Source organism: Pseudophryne corroboree, chromosome 3 (assembly GCF_028390025.1).
Source record: "Pseudophryne corroboree isolate aPseCor3 chromosome 3, aPseCor3.hap2, whole genome shotgun sequence".
NCBI lineage: Eukaryota > Metazoa > Chordata > Amphibia > Anura > Myobatrachidae > Pseudophryne > Pseudophryne corroboree.
The window spans coordinates 508,365,972-508,389,738 of record NC_086446.1 but is presented as its reverse complement, the minus strand read 5'-3'; the positions used below and the strand labels follow the sequence as shown (position 1 = coordinate 508,389,738).

Here is a 23,767-nt window from a genome sequence, read left to right as displayed (position 1 = left end):
TATGGTGTAAATTTACAAAGCAGTGGTTTGGCAATTGGTCAGGTTACATGCAGACAAACTGTCAGGAACCCATTGAGTTCAGAAAGCAATCGCAGGCCAAACCGCTCAAACAAATCACTTGCTTCTGAGGTGAATTTGTCTTAAAGTAATATCAAACTGGTGTGTGCTTCATGATGATGTAGATAAAGAGCCACCCGTACATGAGTGAAGGAGATATTCATTTCATATATGTTTATAAATAAATCTACAAATGTTACAATGTCACGTAGCCTATAACTTATGTACCATGACACTTTAGGGGTGATTCACAGATGGGCGTGCTTTTAAGGGAATTTGTGATGTCACATTTGCATGTGGGAGATATAAATCAATAGTAAAGTATCAGTAATTGCTAGGAGATTTCACTGGCGCATATGACGGCAAAGTCCATTGGAAAGCACTAAATTGCCAGTGCTTTTGACACAAAAAAAAAAACTGGAGATCGGCGGCGGTTTAACAATGACAGCCTTCCGGCTTCCCCAATTTCCACTCAGAGCCACACTTGCTCCTCTTATCTTAGCAATGCCCTTGTTCCATTATACTGTAAGCTCTCTTACAAGCAGGGTCCTCCGTTATCTAACTTGTATGCCCAATTTTCATGAATATCCTGTTCTTGTCTTTCACTACTTCCTTACAAATTAACAACAAACATATTAATAAACTTATTATTTACAAGAGTTTCAATGGGCGTGGCTTGACTACCACAGTGGTAGGATGCAGGATTGTGGCTCCTGTTCCCGTGCTATATATATATTTTTTTGACTGTTTAGCGGTGGCTATCTGCCTTCCATCCATCAGTTTTCTCCGTCCAAGAACTGGTGCATGTGCCAAAGCTGTTTTTTGGTCTGTACTCCTGAACCCAGCTCTGACCCACAGCCTGCTGCAGAGGCCTGCACGGGAACTTTTGAACCTCTCCATCCCAATGGTATTCCGTCTGTGTGGAGATGCTTCCTGGCTGCTATTTGACCGGCGTGTGTCTTGATCTGCTCCACCTTGCTGCTGCTGACCTTTGTCCCGAGTCCGGACCACTGGATTGCCTTAGGGCTAGTGCTGCCCTAATATGTGACCCTTAACTCTCTGCCTAAATTGCCCTCTGGACATTTTTCTGACTACCTGTCTTCCCTCTACTACCCTGACAGTGGGCTGATGCTGTAACCCTGGCCTGAAGACTGTCTGTTCCTCCTACTGTCCACATCTGCCTTCAACTTTATCTCCCTGTAGGCGAGCGCCTCGGCCCTGGCTAGCCCATCTGTCATATAAGCAATTTTCTCCTAGAGTCTTTATTTACAGTGACTTTTTCATCTTCGCTAGATGTCTTACAATCTCCTTTCCTAGGACCCTGCTGCTCTTCCCCATGATCTGGCTCACTCCTCAGCAGGTTCTCTATGGCCGGTTGAGTTCCACCTAATGGTGGTTTGCACCTCTTCGTGACCCACCTGCCATTATTTCATTTCTATATACTGGACAATAAAGTGAACCCTTTTCCTAAGCTTGTTTCCACTTGGCTATTATGGTCAAGGATAGACCTCCAGAATCCACCCCCTCCTCTCTTCCCCATACTGACCCTCAGCACCGTCCACACCTAGACATTCTGGATACCCATCCATTCTCCAGTGTCAGGAGTGACCTTTAAAAAATTCTCTCTTTTATAAAAACCCTTCCAACCAAACAAGATATATAGGAAAGAGTCTGACTGGATTACTTCCCTTGAGGAGTTTAAATACATTGCGCATGATGCAGATGTGCAAACAATGATGATTTTATATGCAGTAAAATGATTTATTGCTACTGCACACACATCAGAGTAGAACTGTGCATGTGTCAGAGTAGAACTGTGCATGTACCACGATGGTCTTGTGAGTGACATATAGCCAGTGTTTGGGGGAATTATTGGGGAGGTCGCTAGGAAAACACATGCATGTTGGGACTGTTTTCTGGGCATGTTTAAGTGAATTCATTCGAAACAGGAGAGGACCCAGGCGTCTTAGGTGAGACGCTCAGCCTGAGACTTTCTCAGGGGTCTGATTTGCAACCAATGTATCTGCTTTTGTACGTGAGCAGCAGATGTGAGACGGCGTCTCTGTACACATAGCAGTGGCTGGGTCATTAGCATGTTTTCTCACTTACAATGCAAACACAGCAGTGCAAGCCATTGCATGTACCTCTGAATCATGCACTATATTCAATCAAAGCTTTACGTTCCCTAATGTTTACGCCCATAACCTATTTAATACATAGAGGCCACTACAGTGGACAGCTATCTTTAAATCATTATCTCCTATAAAACCTCTCTCTTGACATCACTAGTGCATGGTGTCCTCTTCTTCAGACCTCTGCCATCAGGGGCATACCTAGAACTTTGTGAGCACCATGGCAAAATCTTAAAAAGCCCCCCCCCCCCCCCCCCCCCCTCCCCCCTACATGGGGAAAAAAAAGCAAAAAACATACCAAGCACTGCAGGCTCAGTCCCTCAGAACTCCACTGTGGCGCAGTATCTGCTGCTCATCCTCTCACGACCGCACAGTCCGAATCCAGACACAGTCTTCACTGCAACCTGCTCTGCAGCTGCAGCATCAGTCACTGACTTTGGGTGGATGGGCACAGCATGTGGCAACATGACCTATGATGTCACGCTACCATCAGTAGGGTCACTCCCGGGCAGTGTGTGGGCCACCTGTAAATGCACATCACTGCCGGGGAACAGCTAAGCATGGTGGATGGTCTAAAGCAATGGCTGTACCCCACTCCCTATAGCCAACCCCTCCTTCCCTAGTGTCGGTGTGTGAAAGGGCCATGGCCGAATTCCTGGGTCGCCTGACCCGGTAATTCAACCCTCCGCCGCTATGGCAACCGACCCAGAAAATTACCGGGTCGGGAAGCCTGCCGTTAGGGTCCAATGCTGGATCACACCCGGGAAGGTCCCGTTTCCAATCTCCTGGTGGGATCGGCATTGGCGATGTGAAAGAGGTATTACACTCCCCAACACTGGCGGATTCGGGGGGCAGGGGTCGTGGACACCCGATCACGTGCTCCCCCTGTCATTTTCAGACTTTTTTTTTTATTTGGCAGCAGGAGGGTAGTGACGAGAGGCAGTAGCAGACTCCGGCAGCAGCAGCCAGCCCCGGCCGCAGCCTGCAGATTCCATCAGTCCCCAGCTGCATCTTCTGCCCGCACCTCATGCCAGCACCTCCTGCCAGTCCTGTACACCAGCTGCCGCCTGCACCTCCTGCTTCTGCCGTGGGAGGCAGCCGAATCACCTGCAGCTGAGACAGCATCAGGTACAGCGGGCTGGGCACCACAGGGTGCTCCATGGTGAATGACTCAATGGCACCCACGATCTCCATCACCCCTTCCTCCCTAGTCACCCAAAACCTCCGTGACCCCTTGCTGCCTCACTCTGTCACACACTGCCTCCCAGTCACACACTATCTCTTTGACACCCACTGCTTCCAGTCTACTACTGCCACTCTGTCACCCACTGCCTCCATGTAATTCGCTGCCGCCCCAGTCACCTACTATCTCTCTGTCACCCCTGCCTCTATCATCCACTGCCTCCATGTCACCCACTCCCTCTCCAGTCACCTATTATCTCCCTGTCAACTTCTACATCACACCTGCCTCTCTGTCACCCACTGCCTCCATGTCACTCACTGAATCCACTATCACCCACTGCCTCTCACTGTCTCCATGTCACCCACTGCCTCCCTGTCACTCACTGAATCCACCATCACCCACTCCCTCTCACCTACTGCTTTTCCCCGTCAGCTATTCCTGCCTCACCAACTGCCTCTCCATCTACCACTATCTCCCCCTGTCATCTCTCTCTCATGTCAACCACTGCCTCTCACTGTCATTCTCTACATCACCTGCTGCCTCCCCTTGGTTTCAGCGACTTCCTCCCCCAATCACCCATTCCCTGACATCACCCACTACCTCTCCCTGTCACCCATTCCCTTGCGTCACCCGCTGCCTCTCACTGTCACCTTCTGCCTTTCCCTGTAACCCACTACCTCTCCATCTCCCACTATCTCTCCCTTTCACCCACTGCCTCACCCTCAGCTACATTACTATATCCCCATCACCCTCTCTCTCCTGTCACCCTCTGGCTTTTCATGGCATAACCCTATCTTTGTCATATGGATACAGCATTCCTTTTGAGGCCACGCCCACTTTCACAGAAGCAGGCGTGCAAACAAATCCCCCTCCCTCTTTTTTCTGTCATTGTGCCCCCCCTGTCGTTTTAAGTTTTCGATCCGCTCCTGCTCTCCACTGTGCCCACAATTCACATTAGACTTCCCACTGTGCCCCCAATTCATATTAGAGCAGGCCATCTCTTCCTCCCCCTCAGGTAAAAGCACATGCCCTGAAGGTTGTACTATTTTGTACTATAAATGGTTTCAAGGCTGGATCTCCTTCTATACCAGACCTTTAACGGTATTTCAAACACAACTAAGGGGGTTATTCGGGTTTGATAGCAAACCAAAAAAGCACAGTAATGGCCAAAAGCATGTAGCACTGCAGATGGGGCAGATGTAACATGTGCAGAGAGATTTAGATTTGAGTGGGATATGTTCAAATTGAACTCTAACATGCAGTGTAAAAATAAAGCAATCACAAATACTAAGACTTGTATTCAGATGTGCATATTACTGTTTGGCATACCCTCCAACATGGGTTCAGTATGGTATGCCGGGAGCCCGACCGCCGGCTTACCGACAGTGTGGCGAGCGCAAATGAGCCCCTTGCGGTCTCGCTGCGCTCGCCACGCTACGGGCATGGTGGCACGCTATTTTATTCTCCCTCCAGGGGGGTCGTGGACCCCCACGTGGGAGAATAAGTGTCGGTATGCCGGCTGTCGGGATTCCGGCGCCGGTATACTGTGCGCCGGGATCCCGTGAGTCGGCATACTGAAGACCACCCCTCCAACATGACCCATTCCATTAGGTACAAAGGGGGTTATTCGGGTTTGTTAGCAAACCAAAAAAGCACACTAATGGGCAAAACCATGTTGCACTGCAGGTGAGGCAGATGTAAGATGTGCAGAGAGAGTTAGATTTGGGTGGGTTATATTGTTTCTGTGCATGGTAAATCCTGACTGCTTTATCTTTGCACTGCAATTTAGATTTAAATTTGAACACACCCCACCCAACTCTAAATCTCTCTGCACATATTACATCTGCCTCACCTGCAGTGTAACATGGTTTTGCCCATTAGTCTGCTTTTTTGGTTTGCTAACAAACCTGAATCAGGGTTGTTACAAAACTAAGATGATCAACTTCCTTTACACCACTCCCAGGAGTCTACACCTGCCATCCTTTGTTGTCTGATGCAGAAAAGTAGTTTGATAGGATTGAAAGGATTTCAGAGGATCCTGGAGTTGCACGATTACCCTACTGCTGTGTCTCGAGTTAACGGGACCTTTTAGGGGGTGGTATTCATGTGACCGCCGGTCAGCTGACCGACAGTCACATGACCTCCTCCACGAGCCCGACGGCTCACTATCCCGATGGTCGGCATGCCGACCAACAGGGACTATTTCCACTCGTGGGTGTCCACGACACCCATAGAGTGGGAATAGAACCCGTGGCGACCGCAGGTCGCCACCGAGCCCGCAGTGTGGCGAGCGCAGCGAGCCCGCAAGGGGCTTGCTGCACTCACCCCTCCCCGTCGGGATCCCGGCGTCGGTATGCTGCCGGGATCCCGACGTCGGTAAGCTGACCGCCGGTCACCAGTACTACACCCCTTTTAGGATCCATTCACTATATATAATGGCACACGACCATAAACAAGTAGTGTTTACTGCCACCTACTGGCTACTATAACTAATCCGGTCACATTCCTCCCACATTTAATGCTCGAATTCCAGAGGTTTGGCATATTTTTACATTTTCAAATTAACTTTTCAAAATCTGTGGCTCTGAACATACAGTATCTTCCTCTGCCTCCATCAAGTGACTACAACAGGCATTCCTATGTGTATGGCACGGTTTTCATATTAAATACTTAGGAGTCCATCTCTCTAGCAATCTCTTTTTCACAATAATTATCTACCCTTACTCTTTGCTTACATTACTCCAAATGGCAACCTAAACATTTATCTTGGTTGGGGAGAATATTGTGAAAATGAAAATGCTCCCCAGACTACTATACTTGCTACAGACCAATCCCAAAATACTGTTTCCACTCGATACAATCCCCGATAGGACATTTTGTTGAGGGTGAGAGAAACAGCCATGTTATCTTGTAGCAAACACGTAATTGGTCTCTAGTTGCCTGATATATGAAGACTTACCACAATTACATAATTCTCAACAAAGTAATTGATTGGTCTAGATCTAAAGACTCTAAACAATGGACCTCCATATAGGAGCACCCTCTCTGGCTTCCACGCATTCTCCCACTCCCTCCTGCTCACCCTATCATAACCCCCACCCTCTTCTCTTGGAGATCCATTTGTTGCCTCCTGTTCGTTTCTTCTGACCTTGGTCCACTGACATCTTTTCTGGCAAAGCCAGACTTTCCCCCAGGTTCGGATATGTCGCAATTTAGGATATGTAGAGAGGCAGGGATATTTAGGCTAGGCTAGCTGGTGTTCTCATCAAGGGTCCTTCAATTCTTGGAGATCTGTGGAAAATGGGCTGTTCCTCATTCTGACTTTATGTAAAAACTTACAACATCATCGCCACTTTCTCCATGTAGTTCTTGATCTGAACATGGCTTTTGTTAAAGTGGCTGTGCGTTTGCATCTGCTTTCACTGGCATGCCCACAACGCTACTAGACTACGCTCACAAAACTTTCTTTGTGTTCACTTCAGGCCACCTCCCAGTTACCACCCAGGAATGCACACTGGTTTTCTGCTCCATTTCTGACTGATTGTGAGCTGTACACTCAGGGTAACATGTGCTCCATCGGCATTGCGTGCGGTCTGCATGTCTCTGAATCAGACCCTGTCCACTTCTAACACACAGGACCCGTTTTGCGCATGCGTGACAGTTCCTGCGACAACGGAAGCTGATCGGTCTCAGACTGTCAGTCTGATGCCTTTCGGGGGCGGGAAGGGGGTGGCAACTGGTCTTTATTTCTCCAAAAGGCATGTCGCCACCGTTGTGGAGGAGTGAAGAGGCCAGGATCTCCGTCAGTGGATGGAGATTTCCTGGCCACTGTGTAGGACTTGCGGTGGCCGGCTTCCGCGACCCCATGGGTCACGCAGCTGACCGATGGTGCCGGAGAAGATCCGATACTGCATCCTTGCAGCTCGGATCAGTAAAGCATGCAGGAGGCATAACACCTCCTGCATGCATTACCATATTAGTGCTATTAGTGCATCTATGTAAGCAGCAGCAATAGCAACTTCAATCCCATCCGAATTAGCCCCATGTGCATAGTTTTATGGTGACTAACTTACAACAGCCATTGTCGATGCTCGCAAAAAGTAGCATTATGTTTTCTGTGCTATGCGCAAAGTTTTAATGTGACTTTAACATGTAAAAATTAACTTTAGATACATACTGAGTATGATAGCTTATTGAAATAACTGTTGTAACTTGAATTTCTGCCTGAAATCATGTATTGAAAACAAAGAAACACACTGTTGCTACTAAAGTGGCAAAGAGGTTGTAAAGAATATACCATGAAAACAGAAACCTTTGGACCACTGCATAGGTTGCTAATCAAGGATCGTTCAAATGCTACAGCAGCATATTTCTCATCCTAGGCCACTGGTCCATGCTCTCTGTCTACCCCATCTGTGTAACCCATGTCTGTCTGCCCCTCCCCTTTAGAATGTAAGCTCTCACGAGTAGGGCCTTCTTCCCTCATGTACTTATCCTTTTCTTACTTTAATAATATTCGACTGCACCAAATCCCACGGTTTTCTGCCACCCTGATACTTATTTCACGGTCATCTACTGATGCAGCTTTGTATATTTATTCTGTACTTGTCCTATATTGTCTTGAACTGTAATGCTGGGTACACACTGGTAGATATATCTGCAGATCAACTGATCTGGAGATATGTCTACAGACGGACTGGGCAGTGTGTTGTGCATACACACTGCCCGATCCGTCGGGAGTGACGCCACGAACTGGGCGGGCGTTTACATGTGCCCGACCAATCAAGCTGTCAGTCACCTCTGGCGTTTGCAGCAAGTATACGGGCAGACACACACCACGATGTGCCAATATATCTTTAGATATATTGACAGTCGGCTGCACAGCAGGGCCGGCGTGATATGTCTGTGAACAACAGCATTCACAGACATATCGCTTGTACACACTGGCCGATGGACCCGCGATATATTGCCCATTCAATAGTTATATCGGCCTTTAAGTCACTGTATTCCTGTTTTGATTATTTGTTTATGTACTCTGTAATTAGGCACAGTGGATCCCTCGTGGCGCCATATAAATAAAGAATAATAATAATTTCTGCATTTTCAAAAGAAATATACTGACAGTAATTCTAATTCAAGCATCAGGAGTTATTTGATTAAGATAAAAGTACCCAGTATATTGAGTTGATCTTTTAAAAAAAATTAAGTTGATGACTGGTAATTAGATGTTTCTGATGTATTTCCTAAATTTGTAAGGGCTTTCACCCAACAAAAACTTGAAGTACAATAGGTTGTCAATATTCTGATTAAGAGGATTATGGTCTTTAAAATTATAAACTATTATCTGAAATGCTTACCCTGTTGGGCTTTGATTTGTGGCAGGACAGCTTGCAATAAAGCGAGCGACTTTCTGTGGTATTCGGCCTGTACTTCTATTAACTGAGAGATAAAAAATATATATTAATAAAAGCATCTATGAAAACAAATTTCAATACACTCTAAGGGGTATATTCAATTGATGTCGGATCCTTTCCGATGTAAGTATTAAATGCCGCGGCCAAATCCGTTTCCGACAATGTCAGATTGACATTGTCGGAAACGGGGCTAGAACCCAGTCGGATTTAGCCGCGTTTCCGACAACACACGTGGATCACGTGCTTTCTGACAAGTCGGGAATTCCCAACATGTCGGAAAAAATGTGCCGGCAGTGAATAGGAAAGTCGGAAACTGCCGTCTTTCCGACAAGACGGCAGTTTCCGACAGGAATTGAATATACCCGCAAGTAGGTATTTAGGGAATGCTTGAATCACCCCACGTCACATACTTCATTTATCCAGAGTAGAAAGGTGCATCAGACATTCACAAATAAAACCACATAAGTGCAGATTTAATAACGATTCCTGGAGTAGACAGCGAGGGTCATCTACAAGTGGCATTTGAAAACTTATGCTAAAATGTACTGGATAGAACCAGTACATTGATTATGTATACGTTTGATATAGATTTCATAATTATTTAGGGCCTAATTCAGACCTGATCGCTCCTCTGCGAGTTTGCAGAGGTTTGCGATCAGATAGTTGCCGCCCAGACAGATTGAACACCCTTCCCGTGCAAGTCTGCGCACGCCGTGCAAAAAGTTTTATAAACACCGGTCAGCTGCAAATCCGTTCGCAACTCACTCACCACCGAATGATTTTCCCAGTCTGTACAGTCTGTGCGTAGCCCAGGGCCTACTCCTACAGTGCGATAGAAACAGGCTGTTTGGGGTCGGAGCTGACCTCTCACCCCCCCCCCCCGAAAACGCTTAGGAACGCCTGCATTTTTCCTGACACTCCCAGAAAACGGGCAGTTAGCACCCTCAAATGTCCGCTTCCTGTCAATCAACTTGCGTATGACGAGCAATCAAAAAAGACGCTGGTTTCTTTTGCAGTTAGGCCATCAATAATCGTTCGCCTTGCGAATTCACACAACAGCGATCAGGTCTGAATTAGGCCCTTAGATGCAAGTTTGTAAGTATAGATGTGATCTCCCTTATCGTTGCTGCAGTCACGTTAAATAGCCCTTCTAGTTGCACCTAGTCGTGAGCCTATTTACTTACGCCGGACGTCTTTTTGTGCATGTCCCTCCCCAAAATGCATCTTATTCACATCAATATGTTAATAAGATGCACCATCAGACCTTGTTGATTAAAATTATATGTGGCATGCCTATATTCTGTGTGCATCAGCAGCTGCATCTGCATATGAAATACCACGTTACAGTGTTTTCCAGGAAAACAGCCGCTGGCACTGTAGTGTCATATTTCATATGCAGATACAACCAAAGCTGCAGACAGAATGTAGGCATACCGCAAATAGGTGGTCATTCCGAGTTGATTGCTAGCTGCATTCGTTCGCTGTGCAGCGATGAGGCAAGAAAACGGCACTTCTGCGCATGCGTATGCGGCGCAATGCGCACGCGCAACGTATTATTACAAATATGATTGACATGAAGTGGGCGTTTCTGGGTGTCAACTGACCGGTTTCAGGGAGTGTTCGAAAAAACGCAGGCATGCCAGAAAAAACGCAGGCGTGCCAGAAAAAACGCAGGTGTGCCAGAAAAAACGCAGGTGTGGCTGGGCGAACGCAGGGCGTGTTTGTGACGTCAAAACGAACTGAACAGTCTGAAGTCATCGCAAGCGCTGAGTAGGTTTTGAGCTACTCTAAAACTGCACAAAAAAACTTTGTAGTCGCTCTGCGATCCTTTCCTTCGCTCTTCTGCTAAGCTAAAATACACTCCCAGTGGGAGGCGGCATAGCGTTTGCACGGCTGCTAAAAACAGCTAGCAAACGATCAACTTGGAATGACCACCATAATTTTAATCAGCAAAGTCTTCATGTGCATCCTAATCGCATAGCGATGTGAATAAGATGCATTTCCGGGGGGAAAAAGAGGCTCAGCACTGGCCGAGTCATACATGAGTTGGAGTCTCTCTTGTGCCCTGTGTGCCACAACTCCTTACGTAAGGAGGCTAGTATGGGACAGGTTATTGGGTTGCGTTAAGAGTGGGACAAGTGTTTTTAGACTTGCAGGTGGGAGTAATCGGTCTGTTTCCACTTTTTTTTTTAAAGTCCCCTAAAATGACCCAAATATATACTTATAACCATTTTCTCATACATCCTAGAGGTTGCTGGGGTCCACTTCAGTACCATGGGGTATAGACGGTTCCGCAGGAGCTATGGGCACTTTAAGACTTTTTCAGAGTGTGAACTGGCTCCTCCCTTTATGCCCCTCCTCCAGACCTCAGTTTAGAAAATGTGCCCAGGCAGACTGGTCGCACTCTAGTGGAGCTCTACTGAGTTTCACTAAAAGACTTTATGTTAGGTTTTTTATTTTCAGGGAGACTGCTGGCAACAGACTCCCTGCTTCATGGGACTTAGGGGGAAGAAGTAGGAACCAACTTCCTAAAGAGTTCCATTGCTCTGCTTCTGCTGACAGGACACCATTAGCTCCTGAAGGGTACTGAACACTAGCTACGGCTATGCGCTCACTCCCACAGCATGCCGTCACCCCCCTAACAGAGTCAGAAGCCTGCAGAGAGGGATCTCCGGTCATCGTGACAGCTTAAGGTACCGCGCAGCGAGCGGGAACGCTGAGCAAACATGCTATCCATAACACAGTGCACAGCAGGGTGCAGGGCGCGCGCGCGCGGGGGGGGGGGGGGGCACCCTGGGCAGCATGAAACCCACTCTCACTGGCAAAAGGTGGCATATGATGCTGTGGCACAGTCCTACACCCCCGCCAGTATAAATATCTAGTTCAATAGCTGAGGAAAGTCGCGCCATTGCAGTGGGCGGGGCTTCTTCCTCAGGCAGCCAGCACACTGCTCAGCGCCATTTTCTTCCAGCACACAGCAGGGGAAGAAACGCTGATCCTCCTCTCCACTTCTGAATCAAGTATCAGGGTGCTAAAAAGGGAGGGAAGTGTATATTGTGGTACTATAACCTATTATTGGCTATATATATAGCGCAGAAAGTCTGTGTACAAAGTACACGACTCAGGGATTTTTTGTCTCTGTGTTCAAAGTACACAACACAGGGATTTTTTCTTTAGGTGCTGAGTTGTGGACTGGCAAATTCCTTTCTGTGTCCCTCTGACAGATTTTACTGTGGGTCTGTCCCCTATAAGCCCCGGAGTGTCTGTGGTGTGATTGTGCATGTGTGTGACATGTCTGAGGCAGGGAGCTCTTCCCCTGAGGGAGCCATTTTAGGGACACAGAGTTGTAATGTGGTGGCGCTGCCGGCACACCAAGAGCCTGAATGGGTGAAACAATTACGTGATAGTGTGAATCATATCAGTAAGAGATTGGATAAGTCTGAGTCTCATGCAGAAAACTGGAGAAAATCTGTCGAAGATGTGATTTTTAATAGTTCTGCCTTTTCATCCACAGGGGATCCCTCTGGTACACATAAAAGGTCATTTGCACAAATAGTACAAACTGATACTGACACGGACTCTGATTCCTGTGTCGACACTAGTGATTCCAGGGGAATAGATCCAAAGTTAGCAAAAAACATTCAATACATGATTGTTGCTATAAAGGAGGTGTTAGAAGTTACGGAGGGCCTTCCTTTACCACAGGAGAAGGCTTATTTTTGTAAGGAAAAGAAAATTAATGTAACTTTTCCTCCATCTCATGAGCTGAACAGTCTCTTTGAGGGAGTTTGGACAAATCCTGAAAGGAAATTTCAGGTTCCCAAAAGAATCCTTTCCCTGCAGAAGACAGGAAAAGGTGGGAGTCACCCCCTGTTTTAGACAGTGCCCTGTCAAGGTTAACAAAAAAGGTGATTCTCCCTGCGCCTGGGACGGCTTCACTTAAGGAGCCGGCAGACCGCAAGTTAAGAGACTACGTTGAAATCTATTTATGTGGCCAATGAGACATTACTCGGGCCTACCATTGCCTGTGCGTGGGTGAGCAGTGCTATTGAAAAGTGGTCAGAAAACTTGTCATCAGACATTGACACAATAGATAGAGATGAGATACTCCTAACGTTAGGTCATATCAAAGACGCTGCTGCGTACATGCTAGAAGCCATGAAAGATATTGGTCTCTTGGGATCAAGAGCCGCTACCATGGCAATCTCAGCACGGAGGGCGTTGTGGATTCGCCAATGGAATGCTGACGCAGATTCCAAAAGGAATATGGAGGCTCTCCCGTACAAGGGTGAGGCCTTCTTTGGAGATGGTCTGGATGCTTTAGTTTCTGCGGCTACCGCAGGTAAGTCGACATTCTTGCCTTATGCTCCTGCACCGGCGAAAAAGACACATCACTCTCAGATGCAGTCCTTTCGGCCCAATAAATACAAAAAGGGTAAAGGTTCCCCTTTCTTTGCGGGTAGAGGAAGGGGAAAAGGAAAAAAGTCCACAGTGTCTCCAGGATCACAGGAGCAGAAATCAACCTCTGTTCCTGCCAAATCTTCAGCATGACGCTGGGGCTCCCTTGCGGGAGTCCGCACAGGTGGGGGCACGTCTGAAACTCTACAGTCATTTCTGGGTTCAATCTGGCCTGGACCCGTGGGTCGTACAAATAGTGTCCCAAGGGTACAAACTGGAGTTTCAAGACATTCCCCCATGCCGATTTTTCAAATCGGCCTTACCAGCTTCTATCCCGGACAAGGAGGTGGTAAAAGCAGCAATACAAAAATTGTGTCAGGATCAAGTCATTGTCCTGGTTCCCTTGTCACAACAAGGAGAAGGATTTTATTCAAGCCTATTTGTAGTTCCGAAGCCGGACGGCTCGGTCAGACCGATTCTAAACCTGAAAAATCTGAATCTCTACCTGCAAAGGTTCAAGTTCAAGATGGAATCTCTGAGGGCAGTGATTTCCAGTCTGGAAGAGGGAGAATTCATGGTGTCAGTGGACATAAAAGATGCTACTTACATGTTCCCATTTATCCTCCGCATCAAACCTATCTAAGGTTCGCAGTGCAGGATTGTCATTACCAATTTCAGACGTTGCCGTTCGTACTCTCCACGGCACCGAGGGTGTTCACCAAGGTGATGGCGGAGATTATAGTCCTCCTTCGACAACAAGGAGTCAATATAATTCCTTACCTGGACGATCTCCTGATAAAGGTGAGGTCCAGGGAAAGGTTGGTGCAGAACATTGCACTCTCCCTGACAGTACTTCAACATCACGGTTGGATCATACATTTTCCAAAGTCACAATTGCACCGACGACAAGATTGTCCTTTCTGGGGATGACACTGGACACAGAAGTACAGAGGGTATTTCTTCCAGTAGAAAAGGCTCTGGAAATTCAGAGAATGGTCAGACAAATTCTGAAACCAACAAGAGTGTCGATTCATCAATGCATTCGGTTGTTGGGAAAGATGGTAGCGGCCTACGAGGCCATACAGTTTGGCCGATTCCATGCCAGAGTATTCCAATGGGACCTATTGGACAAGTGGTCAGGTTCCCATCTACACATGCATCAGAGGATAATCCTGTCATCCAAAGCCAGGATTTTGCTCCTAGAGGAACGCTGGTTCGGGATTCAAGACTGGATCCTGGTGACCACTGATGCAAGTCTCCGAGGCTAGGGAGCAATCACGCAGGGGGAAAGCTTCCAAGGAAGGTGGTCAAGTCAAGAAACTTGTCTCCACATAAACGTTCTGGAATTGAGAGCCATTTACAACGGCCTTCTACAAGCGGTACATCTTCTTCAAGATCAACCCGTACAGATCCAGTTGGACAATGTTACAGCAGTCGCGTACATAAACCGTCAGGGAGGAACGAAAAGCAGAGCGGCAATGGCAGAGGTGTCAAAGATCCTCCTCTGGCAGAAAGACATGCAAGAGCTCTGTCTGCAATTTTCATTCCGGGAGTGGACAACTGAGAAGCAGACTTCCTCAGCAGACACGATCTCCATCCAGGAGAATGGGGCCTCCACCAAGAAGTCTTCGCAGAGGTGACAGGTCTTTGGGGAGTTCCTCAAGTAGACATGATGGCATCTCGTCTCAACAAGAAGTTTCAGAGATATTGTTCCAGGTCGAGAGACCCTCAAGCAATAGCAGTGGATGCACTAGTGACCCAGTGAGTGTTTTGGTCGGTATATGTCTTCCCTCCACTGTCACTCATTCCGAAAGTTCTCAAGCTCATAAGAAGAACAGGCGTTCGAGCGATCCTCATTGTCCCAGACTGGCCAAGGAGGGCTTGGTATCCAGATCTTCAGGAGTTACTCATAGAAGATCCTTGGCCTCTTCCTCTTCGCGAGGACCTGATGCAGCAGGGGCCGTGCGTGTATCAGGACTTACCGCGGCTACGTTTGATGGCATGGCTATTGAGCGTCGGATCCTAGCCCGAAAGGGCATTCCGAAAGAAGTCATTCACACTCTTAATCAGGCCAGGAAGGGAGTAACGTCTAAACATTACCACCGTATTTGGAGAAAATATGTGTCTTCAGTTTCAGTTAGGACGTTTTCTCCACTTTCTCCAGGCGGGTGTGGATGTGGGCCCACGTTTGGGTTCAGTCAAGGTACAGATTTCGGCCTTGTCCATTTTCTTTCAGAATCAATTGGCCTCCCGTCCAGAAGTTCAGACATTCGTGAAAGGGGTTCTGCACATCCAACCTCCATTTGGGCCTCCTGTGGCACCATGGGATCTTAACGTGGTGTTGCAGTTCCTTCAATCGGATTGGTTTGAGGCTCTAAAGGAGATAGAGTTGAAGTTTCTCACTTGGAAAGTGGTCATGCTGTTGGCCTTGGCATTCACGAGGCGGGTGTCTGAGTTGGGGGCCTTGTCTCACAAGAGCCCTTACTTGGTTTTCCATGAAGAAAGGGCTGAGTTAAGAACCTCGTCAACAATTTCTTCCTAAGGTGGTTTCTTCTTTCCATATAAACCAACCTATTGTGGTGCCAGTGGCTACTGACACCTTCGCTGCTTCAAAGTCTCTGGATGTGGTCAGGGCTTTGAGAATCTATGTCACAAGAACGGCTCGGATACGGAAAACAGAGGCTCTGTTTGTCCTGTATGCTCCCAACAAGATTGAGTGTCCCGCTTCTAAGCAGACTATTGCACGCTGGATCAGAGGTACAATTCAGCACGCTTATTCCACAGCAGGATTGCCGATACTGAATTCGGTGAATGCCCATTCTACTAGAAAGGTGGGCTCATCCTGGGCGGCTGCCCGGGCGTCTCGGCATTACAACTTTGCCGAGCAGCTACTTGGTCAGGGGCAAACACGTTTGCTAAGTTTTACAAGTTTGACACCTTGGCCGATGAGTACCTACAGTTTGGTCAGTCGGTGCTGCAGGGTCATCCGCACTCTCCCGCCCGTACTGGAGCTTTGGTATAACCCCATGGTACTGAAGTGGACCCCAGCATCCTCTAGGACGGATGAGAAAACAGGATTTTAATACCTACCGGTAAATCCTGTTCTCCTAGTCCGTAGAGGATGCTGGGCACCCAGCCCAGTGCGTATTTACCTGCAGTTGTTATTTTGTTAAGAATGTTTTCAGCACTGTTGTTGTAATGTTCATGCCCATTGGCATGTGTTTTGTTGAATGCCATGTGTGCGGCATGGTTGAAGTGTGAGCTGGTATGAATCTCACCATTAACGTAAAAGTAAATCCTTTTCTCGAAATGTCCGTCTCCCTGGGCACAGTTCCTATACGGAGGTCTGGAGGAGGGGCATAGAGGGAGGACCCAGTTCACACTCTGAAAAAGTCTTAAAGTGCCCATGGCTCCTGCAGAACCGTCTATACCCCATGGTACTGAAGTGGACCCCAGCATCCTCTACGGACTAGGAGAAAAGGATTTACCGGTAGGTATTAAAATCCTGTTTTTATGTACCCCAAATTTAATTTTAGCACTTACTATCATTTTTTTACATGCATTTTTAATAGCCTTTTGACCAATTTAAGTACCAGAAATACTTTTCTTATAACCAATAATAAACTTTTATCTGAGGATAGTTTCGCTTTTTTTCGGGGTACAGGCATATTTATCCATTTTTGGATTTTTTCACTGCCAGCAACAAATTAATCCCATTTTATGCAAATTTGCAATTGAATAGATGAATCACAGGAGCAAGCATACCGTTGAAAATCCCATTTTCGTGGCAAAAAAAGCAGCAAAAATGCCAATCACAGTAAATTAGAGCAATTTTATCATCCTTTATTAATTGAATTCGGCCCTAAGTCTGGAACTATATTGATTATACAGAACAAGTGTCTATTCGCAATCAAAGGGGTGTATTATTATATACAGGTTGAGTAACCCTTATCCACAATGCTTGGGACCTGCAGTACTTTGGATATCAGATTTTTCTGTATTTTGGAATAATTGCATACCATAATGAGATATCATGGCGATGGGACGCAAGTCTAAGCACAGAATGCATTTATGTATCATATACACCTTATACACACACATCCTGAAGGTAATTTTAGCCAATATTTTTTAATAACTTTGTACATTAAATAAAGTTTGTGTACATACACACAATTCATTTGTTTCATATACACCTTATACTCACAGCCTGAAAGTCATTTAATACAATATTTTGAATAACTTTGTGTATTAAACAAAGTTTGTGTACATTGAGCCATCAGAAAACAAAGGTTTCACTATCTTACTCTCACTCAAAAAATTCTGTATTTGAGAATATTCTGTATTTCGGAATATTTGGATATGGGATACTCAACCTGTACTATGGAAGGTATCCTATTAGCAGCTGTACTTTACCACTGCTAATAGGATTGCCGGTGGTTATCCTATTAGCCCCAGATGCCGGCATCCTTTTCCCCTCCCGATGTTGGCACTTATTGGGGATTATGTAAGGCAGGTATGTCCAAACTGCAGCCCTCCAGCTGTTGTGAAACTACATATCCCAGCATGCCATGACACAGTTTAGCGGTCAGAGAATGCTAAAGCTGGCTCAGGGCATGCTGGGATGTGTAGTTTCTCAACAGCTGGAGGGCCGCAGTTTGGACATGCCCGATGTAAGGAGTCCGAAGCACAATCCCCGATAAGCAGCCGCTGGAGCCACGATAACACATGGATGGCATCGTGGACTTATCCCCGATCCCAAGTGTTTTCGTGTTATTGCGGGTCCAATTTTGGCCGATCAAAATGGCATCTTTTCATCATTAATCACAATATCCAGCCATTTTATATTGTCCGAAACTGCATCGGGGTAAATAGGATACCGCCCTATATATTTTATACTTTTTTTAATATGTATTTTAATTGTGATAATAAGTTAAGTGTAATTATTATTCTGAAATTGTCAATTTGTATGCACCCTCTTATGACAGTAATATTCTGTATACTATCTATATTGCTTCATTTGAGACGTTCCAGAGTGTTTTTTTTGGGAGATGCACATAAGGTGATAAGCACTTTTAATAATTATTATTTATATTTACATTGATAGTACACCCGATATTTCTATATATATTTTTTATAGAACCGCCTGTAATTTATAATGACACAAGGTTGGTATTGGCAACTTCTCTAAAATCTGATATATTTCCTCATTGTCAGTTATCAGTGGGGTTGCGGAATGAGACATACTTGGGCAGGGCTCCGATATCACTTGGTTCAAGCACATAGAGACTGAGCTGAGAGAGGTGATACAATACTATAACAGATGGGTTGCTTATATTGGGAAATAATGATCTTAGTGTTTACCAGTTTTGCTAGTATTTTTAATATTATAATCTGATCAACTACAGGTTGGTGTAACTATGAACACTTTAACAACTTGCCTGGCATGGTCGCATCAGATGCGACCATGCCTGCAAGTGCTTTATCTGACCTGGTCGCACAGAATGTGAGCAGTCAGATAGAGAGTGTTAGCAGCGGCAGGGAAGCGAAACTTCCCTCCGATGCTGCTGTCAGAGGGACCGGAAGGTCCCTCTGCCTCCCTGCACTGTCCCCTACTGATTGCCATGCTGCTGATCACTGCTGATCGGTCAGCACGGCAGGACCCCCCCTCCTCCAGCAGCTGCAGACAATAGCAGTCGCTGGGGAAGTGTAAATTAACCCCCCCAAGTCCCCCCTGTGTACCTGGTGTCTGTCCCGGCTTTCAAAATGAAAGCCGCGATGGTCACAATGTTTCCGATGTTCCGATGGTCACAATGTTCCCGATTGATGTTTCGGTGTTTGGGAAAAAATACATATATTTTTTTTTAATTTAAAAATATATATTTTTCCTCTTTTTTTTTTTTTTTTTACTAAAATCATTTTGAATAGGGTTAAATTCATGTTCTTCACCTAGTCCACTCATAAAAAAAAGCGATAATTTCTGAAGTTTTTGGGGTTAAGTGGTTAAATATCTAAAGGGCTACACGTCGGCATACCCATGAGAATATACTAATACCCTGAGCGGCTGCAGGCTAGTATACTTCTGTGAGTGTTCTAATGTTGAGATTGGTTATTAGTAGGTTTACTCTAATTGTACAGATTGACTTGAGGCCAGCAGGGCCGGCAACAGAAATCTTGGGGCCCGGCACAGTGTTATATATATATATATGGAAGGTGTTGAGACAGCACTCTTGGGACTTAATATTCCATTGTAGAATAAAGGCAGCGGGGTACCTTTTAATCAATCTTTTTGTTTGACTGATTAAAAGGTACTCAGCTGCCTTTGTACTACATTGGAATATTAAGTACTAGGAGTGCCGCCTCAACACCTTCTTAATTAGAGTTTGAACACTGCTGATTGGCATTCTCAATTGCTTGGATATCTTTTTATATCCCTTTCCTGTTTTATACAGTTCAATTACCTTTTCCCGCAGATCCTTTGACAATTCTTTTGCTTTCCCCATGACTCAGAATCCAGACACGTCAGTGCAGCACTGGATGAAAGATGCAAGGGTCTTTCAGGAGTGCAGAAACTCACTGACCTTTTATACACACACACTGATTACAAGCAAACAGATCAGAGGTGAGGATGGTTACCTTTAGTAGCCATTCAAACCCGTTTGTGTGCATGTTATCAGGCCAATATCTCCGGGGTATGTAAACTTTTGATCAGGGTCATTTGGGTAGTTTCTGTTGTCATTATGATTTAAACAGAGTAAACACAGTTGTTTGACAATAAATGGCTTCACCCAACCACTAACCATGAGTGAAAGAAAAGTTTGTGAGTTATCATTCATATTTTCTGAGAAATGGCCAGAAAATCACAACGTTTCGGGGTTATCCCCTTCATCAGGATGACAAATAACATACAGAAACAAATGCATACGTTATCAACACCAATCTGATCACTGGCATCTCCCGGCTGCTCGCCTGAGACCCAGCCGCCGCACTTCCAGTCGCGGCTAATTCCGGAACCGGAAGTGACGCGGCCCCTCCCAGCCGGCATCGGGACGTTGCCTAGGAAACACAACATTACTTAGTTGTCTTGTAAACCCAAGTATAAGTGATTACCTGCAGTGTAAAATAGCAATATGTGCAATAGTGTATGTATCTAGGGGACTAGTATGAGAGGCATCCTCAGCCACAAAATAAAAGACATATTACGGTGCGACTGAGTGGTGTTCTTTTTCCTCAATAACATTTTTATTTTAAGAAATGCAAACAGTGATAATACATATACAGAAAACGTGCAGCAACAAAACTAGCCGCGACCGGAAGAGCGGTGGCCGGGTCCCGGGCGAGCAGGCGGCAGATGCCAGTGATCGGATTGGTGTTGGCAACGTATAAATTTGTTTCTGTATGTTATGTTTGTTATCCTGATGAAGGGGGTAACCCCGAAACGTTGAATAAAAGCATCACTGCAGTTTGCACTTTCTATGGAGACTCTGAGTGCCGCTTCATTTCCTTGACTGCATGTGCGGGGGGGGGGGGGGGAGGGCTGTCTTTCCCTCTGTCTACGGTAAATATATAATAAGTCTTTCTTGTAGTCTGTTATCTTTAGCACACGGACTCCACAGGTGGTCCTATGGATGGCTGGCAGCTCAGTCCTTCGAAGGGCCACTAGGTTTTAGTGGAATTGGAATCTGGAAAAAGAAAATGGAGGACAAGCGCCTAATGGTGCAGTATTTTTACACTTGGGGGTAAATTTACCTCGATGGGAGTTCTATTTAAAATGGGATGTTGCCCGTTGCAACCAATCAGATTCTACTTCTCATTTATCTAGCACCTTCTAGAAGATAATACCTGGAATTTGATTGGTTGCTATGGGCACCATCCCATCTCAAATAGAACTCCCATCTTAGTAAATTTGACCCTTGGTTTTATAACTCGACAACACTCATATAGGTATTCTGCGTACCAGATGAGCGGTTTTCTATCATGCACATCAAGTACTGTTGTTTTCGATCTTCAATCTGTTGCTCACAGCATATAAGGTCTACAAGTAAGTATAACGAACACCTAGTTCTATGGGGCTAAATATTTAATTAATTAATTCATTAATTAATTAATTTAATTAAGTTATGTGGTACGCGCATTACCAACTGATATATAAAAATCCACCACAATATACTAGTCTGTATTGCACTATGAGGAGTGTATTTTGTGTTTGCTGACTCTAGATTCCATTGCATTTTGAACATTGGAGGATAAAGACCCCCTGTAATTTGCTGTTATACCTCAGCCTTCCGGTACACATATTACCTATAGAGGTGATTAACGTTCTTGTTCTGAAACAACAATATTGCACCATGAGAGGTGTTCTTTATGCTTACTTGTAGACCTTATATGCTGTGAGCAACAGACTGAAGATCGAAAACAACAGTACTTGATGTGCATGATAGAAAACCCCTCATCTGGTACGCAGAATACCTATATGAGTGTTGTCGCATTATAAAACCAAGTGTAAAAATACTGCACCATTAGGCGCTTGTCCTCCATTTTCTTTTTCCAGATGTGTGTGTATATATATATATATATATATATATATATATATATCTATATCTATATCTATATATATATATATATATACTGCTCAAAAAAATAAAGGGAACACTAAAATAACACATCCTAGATCTGAATGAATAAAATATTCTTATTAAATACTTTGTTCTTTACATAGTTGAATGTGCTGACAACAAAATCACACAAAGATTATCAATGGAAATCAAATTATTAACCCATGGAGGTCTGGATTTGGAGTCACCCTCAAAACTAAAGTGGAAAAACACACTACAGGCTGATCCAACTTTGATGTAATGTCCTTAAAAAATATCAAAATGAGGCTTTTTAGTGTGTGTGTCCTCCACGTGCCTGTATGACCTCCCTACAACGCCTGGGCATGCTCCTGATGAGGTGGCGGATGGTCTCCTGAGGGATCTCCTCCCAGACCTGGACTAAAGCATCCGCCAACTCCTGGACAGACTGTGGTGCAATGGATGGAGCGAGACATGATGTCCAAGATGTGCTCAATTGGATTCAGGTCTGGGGAATGGGCGGGCTAGTCCATAGCATCAATGCCTTCATCTTGCAGGAACTGCTGACACACTCCAGCCACATGAGGTCTAGCATTGTCTTGCATTAGGAGGAACCCAGGGCCAACTGCACTAGCATATGGTCTCACAAGGGGTCTGAGGATCTCATCTCGGTACCTAATGACAGCCAGGCTACCTCTGGCGAGCACATGGAGGGCTGTGCGGCCCCCCAAAGAAATGCCACCCCACACCATTACTGACCCACAGCCAAACCGGTCATGCTGGAGGATGTTGCAGGCAGCAGAACATTCTCCTTGGCGTCTCCAGACTCTGTCACGTCTGTCACATGTGCTCAGTGAGAACCTGCTTTCATCTGTGAAGAGCACAGGGCGCCAGTGGCAAATTTGCCAATCTTGGTGTTCTTTGTCAAAAGCCAAATATCCTGCACGGTGTTGTGCTGTAAGCACAACCCCCACCTGTGGACGTCGGGCCCTCATACCACCATCATGGAGTCTGTTTCTGATTGTTTGAGTAGACACATGCACATTTGTGGCTTGCTGGAGGTCATTTTGCAGGGTTCTAGCAGTGCTCCTCCTGTTCCTCCTTGCACAAAGGTGGAGGTAGCGGTCCTGCTGCTGGGTTGTTGGCCTCCTCCACGTCTCCTGATGTACTGGCCTGTCTCCTGGTAGCGCCTCCATGCTCTGGACACTACGCTGACAGACACAGCAAACCTTCTTGCCACAGCTCGCATTGATGTGCTATCCTGGATGAGCTGCACTACCTGAGCCACTTGTGTGGGTTGTAGGGAGGTCATACAGGCACGTGGAGGCCACACGCACTATTGAGCCTCATTTTGACTTGTTTTAAGGACATTACATCAAAGTTGGATCAGCCTGTAGTGTGTTTTTCCACTTTAATTTTGAGGGTGACTCCAAATCCAGACCTCCATGGGTTAATAAATTTGATTTCCATTGATAATTTTTGTGTGATTTTGTTGTCAGCACATTCAACTATGTAAAGAACAAAGTATTTAATAAGAATATTTCATTCATTCAGATCTAGGATGTGTTATTTTAGTGTTCCCTTTTTTTTTTTGAGCAGTGTGTATATATATATATATATATATATATATATATATATATATACACATACATACACACACACACACACACACACACACACACACACACAGTAGTGGCCAAAATTGTGGAAACCTTTTGTAAAATTTGCATTTTTGAGGTTTAACAGCATATAGCACTAATATATTTTAGTATTATACCAAAAAGCACACATCATTACAATGGCAATTCAATTTAGAATATAATACAACATAATGCAATTAACTTTATAACAAAATTTTACATTTTGAAAACAGTTATACTGTACGTACTGAATTGTGGAAAAGTACATTTACTTACTTAGTTTTGTACAATATTTATTAGTACTTCATTGGGAAGCCTTTTGCCGCAATTACATACCTCCCAACATTGGTGGCCAGTGGGTCGAGACCTTTGA

General features: G+C 45.4%; 1 protein-coding gene across 5 annotated transcripts in view; it reads right to left on the bottom strand.

Annotated features, from left to right (window-relative positions):
- ARHGAP44 (Rho GTPase activating protein 44) overlaps positions 1 to 23,767 on the bottom strand; it is a 361,660-nt gene that overhangs the window by 98,497 nt on the left and 239,396 nt on the right. For all 5 annotated transcript variants that reach the window (XM_063961030.1, XM_063961031.1, XM_063961034.1 and 2 more), the window contains exon 9: positions 8,730 to 8,811. In XM_063961030.1, the coding sequence (XP_063817100.1) occupies positions 8,730 to 8,811 (82 nt within the window). The remainder of the gene's footprint in view (positions 1 to 8,729; positions 8,812 to 23,767) is intronic.